The following is a 15,100-nucleotide window of genomic DNA, read 5'->3' as shown; positions in this document are numbered from 1 at the left end:
CAGATGGTTACATCTTTGCTTTCTCTTGAGAAGTATTAAAATCTTAATTTTGTCATATCAGTATGCATGACTTCATCTTTTTCATATATACTGTGAGAAAAAGGTGCAACACACAAGAGCTAGGTGAGAGTCATTGTGAAAATCAGTGATGGATGTTTTTAAAGAGTATTAAGCAAATATAAACACAGCGGCAAAACTAGTATTCATCTACCTGTGATTGTGTTGCTTATTAGTGGTTGGCAGGTGCCAAGTAGTTGAGTAGCCCATTCACACATGTACAACTTTTGGATTTCATGTTTCTTCAGCACTTCACACAAAACTTAAATGTTTTTGAAGCTGTTTTATACAATATTTCTCAGGCAGACAGTCATATCAGAATTTTTGTAGTAAAGTAGTTCTTCCTTTTTAAATTTCCGTAGAGGATATCAGTGAAGCAAGACAGTTTAACTGCAGAAAACATATTTTTCTTTAGTTTTCATTCATGTTTTAATAACCTAATTTATAAATACTGTTGTGTATTACATGCAGCAAGTTAGTTTCTAAAGAAGCTGCATTTCAGAAAGCAGGGTTAACAAACTGAGTAGAAGGAAGTTACTCTGAATAAACTTACTCTGTTCTGTGAAGCTCTAGATTTTCATTTTAAGAACAGGAGATAAACTTGGCAGCTAAGTTTTGTTTCAAGTTGAGTGAAGAGTGCAAGTAGAAGAAGAAGCCCTCATCAATGGAAGGCAGATAAGGTAATTCACCATGACAAAGGGAGAAAAAAAAGAAGCCTGAAAGTGCACATTTGAATTCTACATTTTAATGACAGCATAAGTAGGACAAACTCAGGATTTGTTCAAACAATCCTTCTACTGAGCAGGGTTGGTTATGATAAACTACAGTGACAAGTTGACTGAAAATAACTGCAATACAGGTTTCTGAAACTGAAAACCCAGGATAAGCACATAGTTACCCCAGAACTTACTCAGGATTTTCATTCATCCCGCTTTCTGAAATGGGGCCCTGGTGTTCTTTGAGAGGTGGCTGTTTGGTCAGGAAATACAAAAACAGACAAAGCAGCCTGGTAGTATAGTTTGACTACCTTTTCTTTTCATGAAAACTGGATGTAGTCATTGCAGCAGGTCAGTCTTTAGCCTTTTATTAGTCCTATTTTATATAATATCACAGCCAATTTGAATGATTTCTATTAGTAATTTGGAAAATCAGTAAGATTTTTTATTGCTAAGGTGTTTAGCAATACCCTGTCAGGTGCAGAGCCCTTGCTATGCTATCTTGGTAGCGAAAGTGTTGACATCACCTAAATAAAACAAGTCATTAATTGTTTACTGAAAGATTAAGATGCTGAATTATAGGAGACATTAAATAGATCAAAACAAATTTAAAATCTAAAATAATATTATTTTAGGTGACAGAAGGTGGAAACCTGATGTCTGCCCTCTGCTAACTGAATAAAATATTGAGAATAGAAATTAGTTTGATCTTCATGTCTATACTGCACACACAAAGTTTAGATGAGGTTCAGAGAACACCATCCTCTGTTTTCTTCTTTTCTTTCTACAGGTCTGAAAGTTTGAAATTGATTTAAACAAGTTTTTACTGTAAGTTTAAAGTTGGCTACTATTTGTTTCTGTAATGTTTAAGAAATAGGCCTGGTTGTGACGTTGTATTTGTATTGATAGTAAAACCTTACCTGTAAAGAATTCGCCAAACTCCCTCTCCAGCTTCACAGCCTTTTCAAATATCTTCTTCGCTTGTTCCTCAGTCAATTTCTTATTCATGTCCCTGGGTATGACATAGGATAACATTTAAATGTTTTTTTCATTCATTTCCAAAACAGACATGCTGCTCAGGAGACATTAAAGATGACTAGTACATCTGTAATGAAGCATGAGGCATGCTACTCTCATCACATCGGCCATCACAAGGTCAACATGAATTCAAGAATTAAAATTAAATAAAAAAACAACATCTTTATTTATCCCCAGGGAAATTCAATTTGCTGTAACTCATTATTCAAGCTTCTTTAACGAGTTGTTGCTAATGCTGAAGGCAGGAAGCATTTTCTGTAGTGGTCTGTATGTCAAGATTTGGGTTGGTGAGGATGAGGTTGTAGTAAAAAATGATGGTTTTAATAGTGATCTCAAAAGGGTACAAAAAGCCCAGGCAGCACAGGTGAGCAATAAGGCCAAGAATGTAAACACTGGTAACAACTGGAATAGAACTAGACAACGAGGACAGACATATGACAAGGATCTGACATAGAGCAAGAGACACAGGTTTAAATACACGGGAAGGTAATCAGGGGAAACAAGGGACAACTGGGGGCAATTAGGGGGAAGACCCGACAACATAGGAACTAAGAGAGAAAATCCAAATCCTCACACTGTTTTTTCTCTGAAGGATAAAACTTGCCACTTTCTGTTGTCTGTTGTTTGAGACTCTTGATTTGATCTAATTTCTCTGTCCTGAAACCTTAGTGAGTTATACTAACACATATGCACAGTAAAACACATATGATGTGCATTGAACTTTACTTTTTGGGAACTCTTTATGTTTGACAAAATTTCTTTTTTTATTTGGCATGGTAAGAGGGCTTGCTTGCTTAGATAGCTTGGTGTTATCTTAGCAGCAGCGCTACTATGACTTCTCCTGCTGTTTCCAGTCTGTCTGAATCTCCTCCTCTTTTTTGTTCTCTGTGTCATGTTTAGTAACTTTTCTGCCTCATATGTTGATAATGGTACATATAATAAATGTAGCACTTTTGTAGTGTTTGAGGTGAGGGTGTTGGAATTGGAAAACCAGCTCTGCACACAATGCTGATGCCCCTTAGCCACTGCGGAGCTAACATGACTAGAACAAAACGGTCCATCATCCAACCAGCATAGTCCCAGATCCTAGCCCATGGATCATCACCAATTTAATCTCTAACCCATTAGCTCCCTGGTTTAATTCAGAGCTCCATACTTTAAAGCAGAACATTAGGACTTTACATATCTAGATGACAGACAGACAGACGATTTATTGACACAGAGCAGGACTATAATTAAAGGAGGATGTTTTAAACAGGAAGAAAAAAACAGAAAACTGTCTTTATTTCTTGGGATGCTCAGAGTCATCTCTGTTGTTGCTGTGGTTGGAAGCAATTCACAATCTTAATAGCTTTGGTTAAAAATTAATATGTAAAACTGATATGTTACTGAAGACCATAGAAATACTCACATTAATGAATCAGCAGACTTAGGTTTTATCAAGATGGCTATTGGATGCAACTGTGCTACTTGAAGTCGTTTAATGGCATTTCCAGAGACATCCAGAATACAGTGTTTGCCCTAAAAAGACATAGTGATTTAGAAAATATTCTAATAAAATTCTTATAAAAAAAATAAGAATTATCTATTATGTTTTTCCCTGGTTTGTTGCATAAGAGAAGAAAACAGATCAGCTGGAACAATAACATTACAACTTCTTTTTTTATATGAACATTTATGCTTCTGTGTGGTACAGCCAACATGAAGTTGAATGAAATAATATTACCCTCTCAGCTACATGTTTTACAGACTGGACACTGGTCCCATAAAGATTGTCATTGTATTGTCCAGCTTCTATGAACTTGTGTTCTTGGATGTCTTTCTCCATCTGCTCTCTGGACATCACGAAGAGATAGTCTTGCCCATCAACCTCATAGCTCCGTTTTGGCCTTGTGGTGTCTTGTGGTATAAGGAAGAGAATACATTACTAGCATATCATAATGGCAAGGATACTTACTGCAATCTAAGTTTTAATTCAGAAAACAAAACAAAAAATAAAAAAGCATAACTATGTGATTCCAATTTGAAATGCCAAGCAGTTGGAGAAAAAAGCAAAGCTGCAAGACACTGTAAAAGAGACAGAGCAACAGCTACTGAGAGGCTGACAAGTTATATTCTCTCCAAAACCACCAAACTGATTTGACTGTTGATAAACTGGTAATGGTAACTAATTGTAAAATGAATCAAAGATACAGGATTAGAATTAGCATGGTGACGCAGGAAACGCATGGCACTAAAGGTATAATGTGACACAAAGAAAACAGAGACTCTGAAGATCCTCGTTAAGAAAATCCAATCACATATTAATTCTTGTGATGTTTTCTCAATAAAATAAAAAAAAATTGTGAAAGATTTTTATAAATAGCTTTTTCTCTTTCATTAAGACAATCTCTGGTGGGTATCTGAGGTGAATCAAATTACTTGGTAATGTTTTTTTTTTTTTATTTTCTTGATTTTATTTATTTGAATGAGTACATATAAAAATGTGTACTTAAACTGGATTTTTAGAAGCAAAAAAGCAAATTATTCCATGAGTTCATAACCATTTGTGTTCTTTATATTTGTAAGGGGATATTTTTTGAAATCACAATCATTACATAAATTTACTCCACATACTGTATTCTCCAACCTACTCTATGTATATATATACACTGCTCAAAAAAAAAAATAAAGGGAACACTCAAATAACACATCCTAGATCTGAATGAAAGAAATATTCTCATTGAATACTTTGTTCTGTACAAAGTTGAATGTGCTGACAACAAAGTCACACAAAAATCATCAATGGAAATCAAATTTATTAACCAATGGAGGCCTGGATTTGGAGCCACACACAAAATTAAAGTGAAATAACACTACACGCTGATCCAACTTTAATGTAATGTCCTTAAAACAAGTCAAAATGAGGCTCAGTATTGTGTGTGGCCTCCACGTGCCTGTATGACCTCCCTACAACGCCTGGGCATGCTCCTGATGAGGTGGCGGATGGTCTCCTGAGGGATCTCCTCCCAGACCTGGACTAAAGCATCCGCCAACTCCTGGACAGTCTGTGGTGCAACGTGACGTTGGTGGATGGAGCGAGACATGATGTCCCAGATGTGCTCAATCGGATTCAGGTCTGGGGAACGGGCTGGCCAGTCCATAGCTTCAATGCCTTCATCTTGCAGGAACTGCTGACACACTCCAGCCACATGAGGTCTAGCATTGTCCTGCATTAGGAGGAACCCAGGGCCAACCGCACCAGCATATGGTCTCACAAGGGGTCTGAGGATCTCATCTCGGTACCTAATAGCAGTCAGGCTACCTCTGGTGAGCACATGGAGGGCTGTGCGGCCCTCCAAAGAAATGGCACCCCACACCATTACTGACCCACTGCCAAACCGGTCATGCTGAAGGATATTGCAGGCAGCAGACCGCTCTCCACGGCGTCTCCAGACTCTGTCACGTCTGTCACATGTGCTCAGTGTGAACCTGCTTTCATCTGTGAAGAGCACAAGGCGCCAGTGGAGAATTTGCCAATCCTGGTGTTCTCTGGCAAATGCCAAGCGTCCTGCATGGTGTTGGGCTGTGAGCACAACCCCCATCTGTGGACGTCGGGCCCTCATACCATCCTCATGGAGTCGGTTTCTAACCGTTTGTGCAGACACATGCACATTTGTGGCCTGCTGGAGGTCATTTTGCAGGGCTCTGGCAGTGCTCGTCCTGTTCCTTCTTGCACAAAGGCGGAGGTAGCGGTCCTGCTGCTGGGTTGTTGCCCTCCTACGGCCTCCTCCACGTCTCCTGGTAGCGCCTCCAGCCTCTGGACACTACGCTGACAGACACAGCAAACCTTCTTGCCACAGCTCGCATTGATGTGCCATCCTGGATGAGCTGCACTACCTGAGCCACTTGTGTGGGTTGTGGAGTCCGTCTCATGCTACCACGAGTGTGAAAGCACCACCAACATTCAAAACTGACCAAAACGTCAGCCAGACAGCATAGGTACTGAGAAGTGGTCTGTGGTCCCAACTGCAGAACCACTCCTTTATTGAGTGTGTCTTGCTAATTGCCAATAATTTCCACCTGTTGTCTATTCCATTTGCACAACAGCAGGTGAAATTGATTGTCAATCAGTTTTGCTTCCTAAGTGGACAGTTTGATTTCACAGAAGTTTGATTTACTTGGAGTTGTACTGTGTTGTTTAAGTGTTCCCTTTATTTTTTTGAGCAGTGTATAACCAAGATATCTCACTGCTCTTAGGTTGAGACTTTTTACATTGTGGTATAAGGAAGAGAATACATTACTAGCATATCATAACTGCAAGGATACTTACTGCAATCTAAGTTTTAATTCAGAAAACAAAACAAAAAATAAAAACAGCATAACTATGTGATTCCAATTTGAAACTAACCCATAATTCATTGGACTTGAAATCCAATATAGTTCATCTCCAAAATAGTTGTGGTTGCCATAAAGCCTGAGAAGAATTGCCTCTTTCAGATTAAAAACCAGCTAATGATACCAATGTCTTCACTGAGGAATTTGGGGTCAAATGTGCAACACAAATGTGCAAAATGTGCAAAACTGTACTGCATGACTATTGCCATCCATTGACCCAAAAGCCTCTCAGGCTAGAATCAACTTAAGACAAATGGTAACAACATAATGGAAAACCCCAATTGCCTAATGCCCAGTTATTGTCTGTGTGTTCACTGATATGCAGAAAATGCATTTATGTGGTGGAACTTACGTGGGACACAAGAACCAAACTTGTCCGGAAACTCGCCAATCAGATCTTCATTGATTTTGTCCTTCATGGGTCCAAGAATGATGACAGGTCTAGCATAATCAACTGAACAGGAATACACAGAATTTTGGCACCGTCATTAACCTTTCTTAAAATCTCAGCACATTTGCCATTTTATTTGTTTATTTTTCAATGTTGTTATAATTGTAATGGGTCATCAGAAAAATTGCCAACCTTGACTTAGGCAAAAAGAAGTGGTTGAAAATGGACTAATTAATATAACTGTGTGTATAGCACTATAAGAGCTCAGGAAGCTGCCTGAGTAATGTTTACTGTGATTGGTTCTGAGTAGTCTCAAGCTGCTAATGAGAGCACAGGTTCAGTGTTAGACAAGTAGAAAGTGGAAGAAGTTGGAGTTCCCATGTCACTCCACTCACATCGTTCAGAGCTGTTGTACAAGAGACTGAGAGCGTGTAAATGAATGACAGTAAGTCTTATCAGTATTTGAGCAGCATTTGTATTCCTGTGCAGTTTAATATATGTATTGCAATGCAAAGAGTTAAGATTGGGATGTTGTGCTTTGTGGTTTGTTTGTGGTCTTTTGCTGCCATCTGGTGGACAAATTAGAAATAACCGTTTGTAGCGAGCGGAAATAATGGCTTTCATTTTGTTGTTTTTTGTAGACCACTCTCAGCTCGATTAAAAAACCAAGACCGGAAAACTCTCCTCATTCTTTACCTGATGCTTGTGGTGGCTGTACTATTTAAGGAACTAACACACAAAATAAAGGGAGCACAACAGAAGTCTTTTTCCATTTGCCAGCTCAACCCTGATGTAAGTGTATTTAATGAACATTTAAAGCAATTTCTACATAAATAACTTGAAGTAAAATACAAGATAAAATGTGTTTTATACCAGACACAAAGTGAAAACAACAGTGAAGTTGTTTTCACCCCAAGTGAATGGGGAGATTCTTTAATAGTTATATACATTTGGCATGACTTGTAAGGCTTCTCACACAGGATTAAGACTCCTCTGTAACATCAGCCAGTAAATGAGTGGTCTTTGGAGAGCCTAATTGAGGGGATTATTACAAATTCAATCTGCTTCATACCTCTGACCTCCACCATGCTAGGATAGGCTGATCTTCTTTTATGTATAACTCAAACAAGAAGTCTACAGAAATCGAATAAAAAGACACATGCACCTGTTTTTCCTCACTGTCTGAGGTAAAGTCAAACCAAACTTCTCTTGCTTTAGGTCTGTTACATAATTAATGATAATAATAATAATAACAATAATGACCATAAATCAACATTAAGATTCTGTTAGGGGAATTTCCTACTGAGTATTTGTTATTTTATCCTTTTTCAGGCAATCCACTTACCTTCTTGGCGTAGCACGTATTCATAGGATAGTCTTGCATCATCTTGACTTCCTGGTGAGATAAAAGAGAAAAATATTAGAACTTTTTCCCACAACTGAAAAATGTTCAAGAATGAAGTAAGAGTCATGTCATTTGAAAAAACAGATTTAAGCTGAAATATTTGCTCCTGATTGTTAGGCAAGTTTTAAAGAGGTTAAAAATCCACATTGAGGCTTTAAAATATTTCATAAACTTAAATACAATCAGAAATTCAAACCAGGTGAAAAACTTTAGGGTATCTGATTTAAACCGATACCCTAAAAACAAGACATAGTTTCTGGGTGTTTTGATGGACTCAGACCTGAACCTTAAGTTTCAAAGTAAAGAGAATTACAAAGTCAGCCTTCTGTCAAATGAGTGATGAGTTTCTAGATAAACTCGTCCATGCATTTATCGTTCGTTGCATTGATTAGTACAACAGTGTTTTCACAGGTCTGCAAAAAAGTTTCTAGGGGGCTCTGTGCCAAGGAAACATACACAAATTTAAAAAAAATAAAAATACACAGGCAATATTTTTATGCTCCAACATCATCTTATTTAGGATCTTATATATACATTCATACACAAAGACAGGCTGCATAATGAGGAAGTAATTCACCCATTTTATTCAGGTGTATTGAACCAGCGACACATCACAACATTTGGGGACAACGGCCCTCTACGCCTGGATTTAAAGACCCCTGGTCCTTTTATTAAACTGAATAAAACATCTTATGTTACTTCTTAGCCAGTCGAGGTGGCTCGGGCATCTGGTCAGGATGCCTCCTGGACCCCTTTCTGGTGAACAGACTCCGGTTAAGCGGCAGAAGATGGATGCTACTTCTTAAAAACAATTCATGTAATTTTATGTGATTACATTATTTTCATGAATTACTGAAAAAAAAAAGAAATTCTGCCAGCTTGGCAGTGTTTTCTATGGAACATAATATCCTTCATCTCTTTTAACCTTTTAGAAATGCTACTTAATAGACCAATAAACAAAGTTCGGACCAAAAATTATGGTAAAAAGAAAACAGAACAGAACAAGGTCTCACACACTCCAGTCCAGACAGTCCAACATAAGAAAACAGTAAAAAATGAACTGCTACAGCATGCAGGAATGCAGAAAGGAGAGACATGCTGAGACAAAAATGTTTATGTACAGCAGTGGTGCCCAAAGACGGTCCTGGAGGGCAGGCATCCTGCAAGTTTTAACCCTGGTTTAACACACCTGGATCAAATGATGACTCGTTAGAAGGCCTAAGGAGAACATTGACTTGCTGAGGAGGTTGTTACTACCACCAGGGAGAAAACTAAAACATGCAGAATTCCAGCCCTCCAGGACCGACTTTGGGCACCCCTGATGTACAGTGAGTAACTTTGAAGTGGCCGTGCTGAATAGAGGTGAGAAATCCTCTCTAAACCAACTTACTGAATGTTCTTGTCCCATACCCATCATCACCTATTCCCACGATGTCCTATTGATCATCCAAAGAGATCCGTTGCAGAAGATAAAAAGGAAAGTGAACAGCTGCACATTCAAAAGGTTGGAGGTAGTACACCCACAAGTTTAGCTTTACGGAAATATCTAGCCAGCAGGAGCATCCAAAACTAACAAAAACAAATACAAAAACAAATTAACAGTCTTACAATGACTGAGTGGAAAAGTGGGTCATATGTCAAAATAACATAAAGTGTTATGGTAATCTTATTCCTGTTGACTGATGAGCCTCATGAAGGAGTCATGGAAAACAGACTAACAAAAATAAAAACAAAGTTAAAGAAACTTTGTCACTGTAATATGGTCCTCCATATTACTTCCACTGAACTTGTGCTGAGGTGCTTGTGTGTCTGAGATTACTTACGCTGTGAATCACTGCCATCCTGTTCAGCAACTTTGTTCTTGCAGAATGGGGGCTTTCGTGTAAAGCTGAATTTTTTTTTTTGCTTGTCAGTGAATGACTGAAAGAAGAAAAAATATGTGGCATGCATGCATAACTGTCAGTTTCATGCGGACAAAGCAGATGTTTGTAAGAAGTGGGACATCAAGAAAACAATTTAAAACCAACAAAGTGAAGCTGAAACTACACTCTTAAGACGAGTACCTACAAAAAATGTGAATTGTATTCACATGGTTCATGGATACCTAACTTTAACGTCAACCAAATCAAGTTGAGCAAAGACAGAATTTTAATTTCTACCTATATTTTTAAAGATTTTTTTATGCCACTGGTGTACTTCATTTGATAGTAATCTGATGAGAGAGAATGGGGAAAAGACCTGCAGCAAAAAAATCGAGTATGGCAGTCTAACTTGGGATAGCTGCACCAAAGTCTGTAGCCTCTGTATACAGATCACTGTACACTCTAACCACTGCGTCACATTAAGCCCAAGGAAATTTAATGTAACTTTTTTTATTTGATTATTGTTTATTGCAGTAACAACAAACAGTACTGGTATTCATCAGGGCAGTGGTAATAATTTATATGAATCTTAAACTAATTTTCTGTAGCAAACATAAAGGGGAGAGTGTTGGTAATTATTAGACAATTACAACAATAATACACTATGACAGCAATTAATAAGCAGTGAAAATGTAATGTAAAGTGAAATACTTGCCTCTTTACAGATGTCTTCAGTTTTTGCCTTTTTGCAGTACTTACATGTATTGGATCATGATACTAATTTCAATGTTGAAAAAAGTTAAGCTGAGTAAATTACAGAGATCAATTTTCAAATAATGATTTCATTCATTAATTGAAAACAGCTATTCAAACTGACATGGTCTTCTGGAAATAAGATCCCTTAGCAGTAACAACTTACATCCAGAGTTTGCAATATCTGGAAACAAGTCTTTAACTTTGGCCCACTCTCTTTTGCAGAACTCTTCATTTACCTTGGAGGAATGAACAGCATGTTTAATATCATATGCCATTCTTAAGGTTTAAAGTATTTGAATTGGGTTCAATTCCAGACTTTGGCTAGGCCACTCCAAAACTTTGTTTTGATATATATTTGAGTTATTCAAATGTCACTTTGCAACTGTGCTTTGGATCATTGCCCTACTGCATAACCAAAGTGACTGGGCTTAAGGCCCTATAATGATGGTTGGACAATGTCCGCTAGGATGTTCTGGTAGAGAACAAAATTCCTGATAACATCAACTGTGGCAACTTGTCCAGGTCTGGAGTCCAGACAATACTTCGCACAATGCTCTATTGAAATAGTTTGACTAGGGCGTGGCAGGGGAACTGTTCTCTGCGAATACAGCTACGCAATTTTTATCGTGTCGACATCAATGAGAACCGATTTCACTATATTGCATGAACTTAAAGGTTGAGCAGCAATGTAGAAGTACTTCATCAAATAAAAAAAGATACATGAAATATCAGATTTTCAAGGTTTAAAAAAGGGATATATAGAAAGAATATGACAGTGAATATATTTTCTTTTCATAACTTTTTAAGGCACTTTTGTTTAAAGATTCAAGAGATTTTAAAACTATTTTGTACCTTTCGTTTTACTATTATTCAATTTCCCTATAATGGTTTTTACTTGATCTTCATGAACAGGCAAAAACAAAATAAACATGTAACTGTTTTACAGCACTATATACTGTACATTTTAAAGGTTCTAACATTTTCATTTGCTCCAAAACATTTAAAGGGACATAAAAAGTTTGTCTTTAGTACAATATCTTTATGACCAGTTTATAGTGGTCATAAAGACCAGTATAAACCGGTCTTTATACTGGTCTTCATGTATAAAGAAAGGTAAGACCATGCAAAGGCTATGCTGGTATTATTGCTTTTACATACTTATAGACTTACAGAAAGCTTTAAAGTCCATAGACAGCTGGAATAGGTAATATAACTTTGTGTTTTCCAATTACTTGATTACATTGTTACTAATGGTACTTCTTGATGTTCCACAACTGCATGATATAGAATGACAAGAGGGCCACAAAAACATTGCTTTTATTAGTTCTGAAACTCCAGCCATATTTAAAACATATTAAAGCTCAAGGAGATGAGTTACTAAATTAATAATAGAAAACAGCAAAAAGCAATATGAGCCACCAGTGCAGAAGAGGCTTACTGCACTTATGGTGTTGGAGAAGAGAAGAGCTCATAATTGGAGGAAAACGGGGGGGATGCCCATAAGCCTGGCAACACCATCCCAACTATGAAGTATGGCGGTTGCAATATCATGTTTGGGGGCTGTTTTGCTGCAGGAGGAATTGGTCATGACGAACAAATGTCATGAGGGAATATTGAGGTTTTTGAGAAATATGAATCAATACTCCCACTCAAGTTGGTTGAATAACTGGTGAGCATCTAATGAGATAACTGCAGAGCCAGGAAGGTTGGTCAGGCACATAATGTTTAGGAGTCAGAGTCTGTTTGAAAACAAGATGCTGTTCAAACTGGTATGAGGCCAGTTTGATCACAATGGATCAAGTGAGCCATGTGTTTGTTTAGATGATAAGCAAATACTTTGGTAATTATTTTTTTTGTAACTGGTTAGTAAGCTTAAAGGATGGTATGATGCAACTTTGAAGCAATACCTGCCTTAGGGCTGTTGTAAAAGAATATATTTTTTCTCTCTCTCTCTCTCTCTGCAGATAAATTTTCCTCGAGAAATTTTAATAACCGAGGTACTCCAATCACTTGAGGAATCATTACAGCCCTACAACAGTGCATCCTTAGCATGCAAAAGAAAGTGACTGAACATCCTCCACACATACACACACCACAGTTGACCAAAAAAAAGTATATCCGACTAAAACTATGCTGAGTGATAGGGCATATGTCTGTATGCCAGTTAATTATAAATACATCATTGTAAGAAAGAAAGGTCTTCTTAAAACTGTGTAAAGTGTGTCAGTACAGGGAGACACAATTTCCTCTGCAGAGCTATTTTAGGAGAAGAGCTCCCTTTGCCCTGGTTTGCAATTTAGAAGAAAAACTCAAGTCTGCATACATTTACTGTCTGCAAGTTAGTAAATGTGAAAGTGAACAAACTGAACCTACACAATAGAATTTGTAAACATATTATAAACACATCTATTACTAAAATGTTACCTAGGAGATTCATAAGCCATTCAGATATTTCTACACCACTGAATGGTAGAGCTGCAGATTCATGTCTAAATCTAACCAACTCATCAGAAACCATTTGTTTTGGGACATTTTAGTTAACTTAGTGATAGTCATTTCGCAGTTTAAGATACACATGTTTGAAGCTGGTAGTAAAGAAGTACTAACTGATTTTAATTTCAAAGTTACCAACAGGAATAAATAAAGACAGAAAGGAAATATCAGTACCATAAACCCTCGCTTAAGGTCATAAATTTTAAAAATAGAAGGAATAGTCTGCCTGAGGAAACAGATGTTAAGACTACTGGATGAATTGACTCATTGAGATGTCAACAATACAGGAAAAAAATTATATTTTTCATGATATAAAAACAAAAGATTTGTTGCTTAATTTCTAATCATCAGTTTCATGTGTCATCAAAAAGTGAGTTTATTTAGCCACCATCCTACTTTTTGTTCAGCTCTCTACACTGTCTTGAGGGAAATCAGAATGTTTTCATGTGGTTTCTGTTAAATTGATATTTAGTGTCGACCTTGAATCTATAATACCTTAATAACTGACTGATTATCATAAAGTGTGGTTTTGATTTGAACTAAAAGCTCTTTTAGTGGGTGTTGTTCAGCTGGTTTGGTTGTGTGCATTCTGTGGGGCTTTTGTGTGTTGGCTTATTGGCATTTATTTTTCAACTTATCAGATGGTTCATTAGTATAATTGTTTTATCATATGAAATAGGAATTACCACAAAATGCAGATTTTATTTATCACATTGAAATGGATGACACTTTAGTGTGATAATATGATGTGATTGAACTACTAGAAAAACAACTGGTAAGTTTCAATTGTAAAACAAATACAAAACAACACAGTAAATGCTACAAATACAGAGAAATCACTAAATTCAACATGAAAAAATACTAAAAATTAATGCATCTACATACAACTATTTTCACATTCTGTTTAAGAATATTTATTTTTATACTGTATGTTATACTTCATATTTGTTAAATAAATTAATTCCTCCACAAATGTAAATTTTGTGGCATTTGTATTATTCCATAAATTCTGAACAACTTGAAAAATTACATGTTATGGAAAAAAAAAACAAGTGAGATATGATAAAACCCAAAATATTGCATCAAGCTATAGCAATGGGGAAGTAGTGCACATAAAATATATGAAGGATCATGATTTTTTTTTAGGTTGGAACTTGAAATGGTATTCTGATTGCATAGAGAGACACATCTCAGTCCTATTGAGAGTGTGAGAAAGTGGTGAGTTTCACAAATGAAACTCACCACTTTTGTGAGTTTGTCACAAAAGTGGTTTATACTACATGTTAACACATTTACCATGTTAATCTGTATTATTTTATAACCAGGTAGAAAGTTACTGTGATGAAACTGCATAAAAATACTAACTTGAACGTAAGAGTTGTGCCTCTCTCCCAAAGGTAAAGCCATCATCACATTGTTATGAAAACTAAACAATAAATGACCAAGAGTAATTCATAAAAGCCATGTACAAAACTTAAAGATGAGTTCTGCCAAAAAGACAACTTTGAATTTCAATGAAGGCTGTGATTTATATGGAAAAGAATAAGATCTTAATAAAAAAACTTACCACTTTTGAATCACACAGTCCTGCACTGGCATTAAATTTCACAGTTTTTAGACGTGCCCGCTCCTTCCGTTCCACTCTGCAAACAACCAAGTAAGTAATTTACCAAAGTAAAATAATTTAAGTCAAGTTGTTAATGCATGCCTCTCAGTGGTGGCTTTACACAGGAGGATAATTCCATTCTGAAACCAGCTACTGATATAATTAATCATAGGTTGGCTCTGATAACTGAGCAGCCAAAATAGCAAATGAGAAGGAGGCTATTCACTTGCATTAACTTGGAGAGGCTGGCGACTCTCCAAATAGAAACCCAAGATTTCCTTTTTCTTCTGCTGGCCATTAGCCTGGAAAAGCTAGCGATAGCATTGGATGTGCTGGCTCTAGTCTTGGATAGTCTGGCGACTAAAATGCCTAGTCTTGTCACCTGCTAATTGCACTTTC

General features: G+C 36.9%; 1 protein-coding gene across 4 annotated transcripts in view; it reads right to left on the bottom strand.

Moving 5' to 3' along the window:
* Nucleotides 1-15,100, bottom strand: part of LOC102228751 (disks large homolog 2-like) — a 31,741-nt gene that overhangs the window by 286 nt on the left and 16,355 nt on the right. For 3 of the 4 annotated variants that reach the window (XM_023341669.1, XM_023341668.1, XM_023341670.1), the window contains 7 exons: nt 14,663-14,738; nt 9,808-9,904; nt 7,925-7,975; nt 6,541-6,642; nt 3,538-3,710; nt 3,223-3,332; nt 1,694-1,785 (listed from right to left, as the gene is read on the bottom strand). In XM_023341669.1, coding sequence (XP_023197437.1) covers nt 1,694-1,785; nt 3,223-3,332; nt 3,538-3,710; nt 6,541-6,642; nt 7,925-7,975; nt 9,808-9,904; nt 14,663-14,738 — 701 coding nt within the window. Of the gene's footprint in view, nt 1-1,693; nt 1,786-3,222; nt 3,333-3,537; nt 3,711-6,540; nt 6,643-7,924; nt 7,976-9,374; nt 9,421-9,807; nt 9,905-14,662; nt 14,739-15,100 lie in introns of all 4 variants that reach the window. The other variant, XM_023341671.1, reaches the window with a different exon arrangement.

This window comes from Xiphophorus maculatus, chromosome 11, assembly GCF_002775205.1.
Source record: "Xiphophorus maculatus strain JP 163 A chromosome 11, X_maculatus-5.0-male, whole genome shotgun sequence".
Classification (NCBI taxonomy): Eukaryota; Metazoa; Chordata; class Actinopteri; order Cyprinodontiformes; family Poeciliidae; genus Xiphophorus; species Xiphophorus maculatus.
Note: the sequence above shows the minus strand (reverse complement) of the source record. Positions and strands in the feature narration are given on the sequence as shown.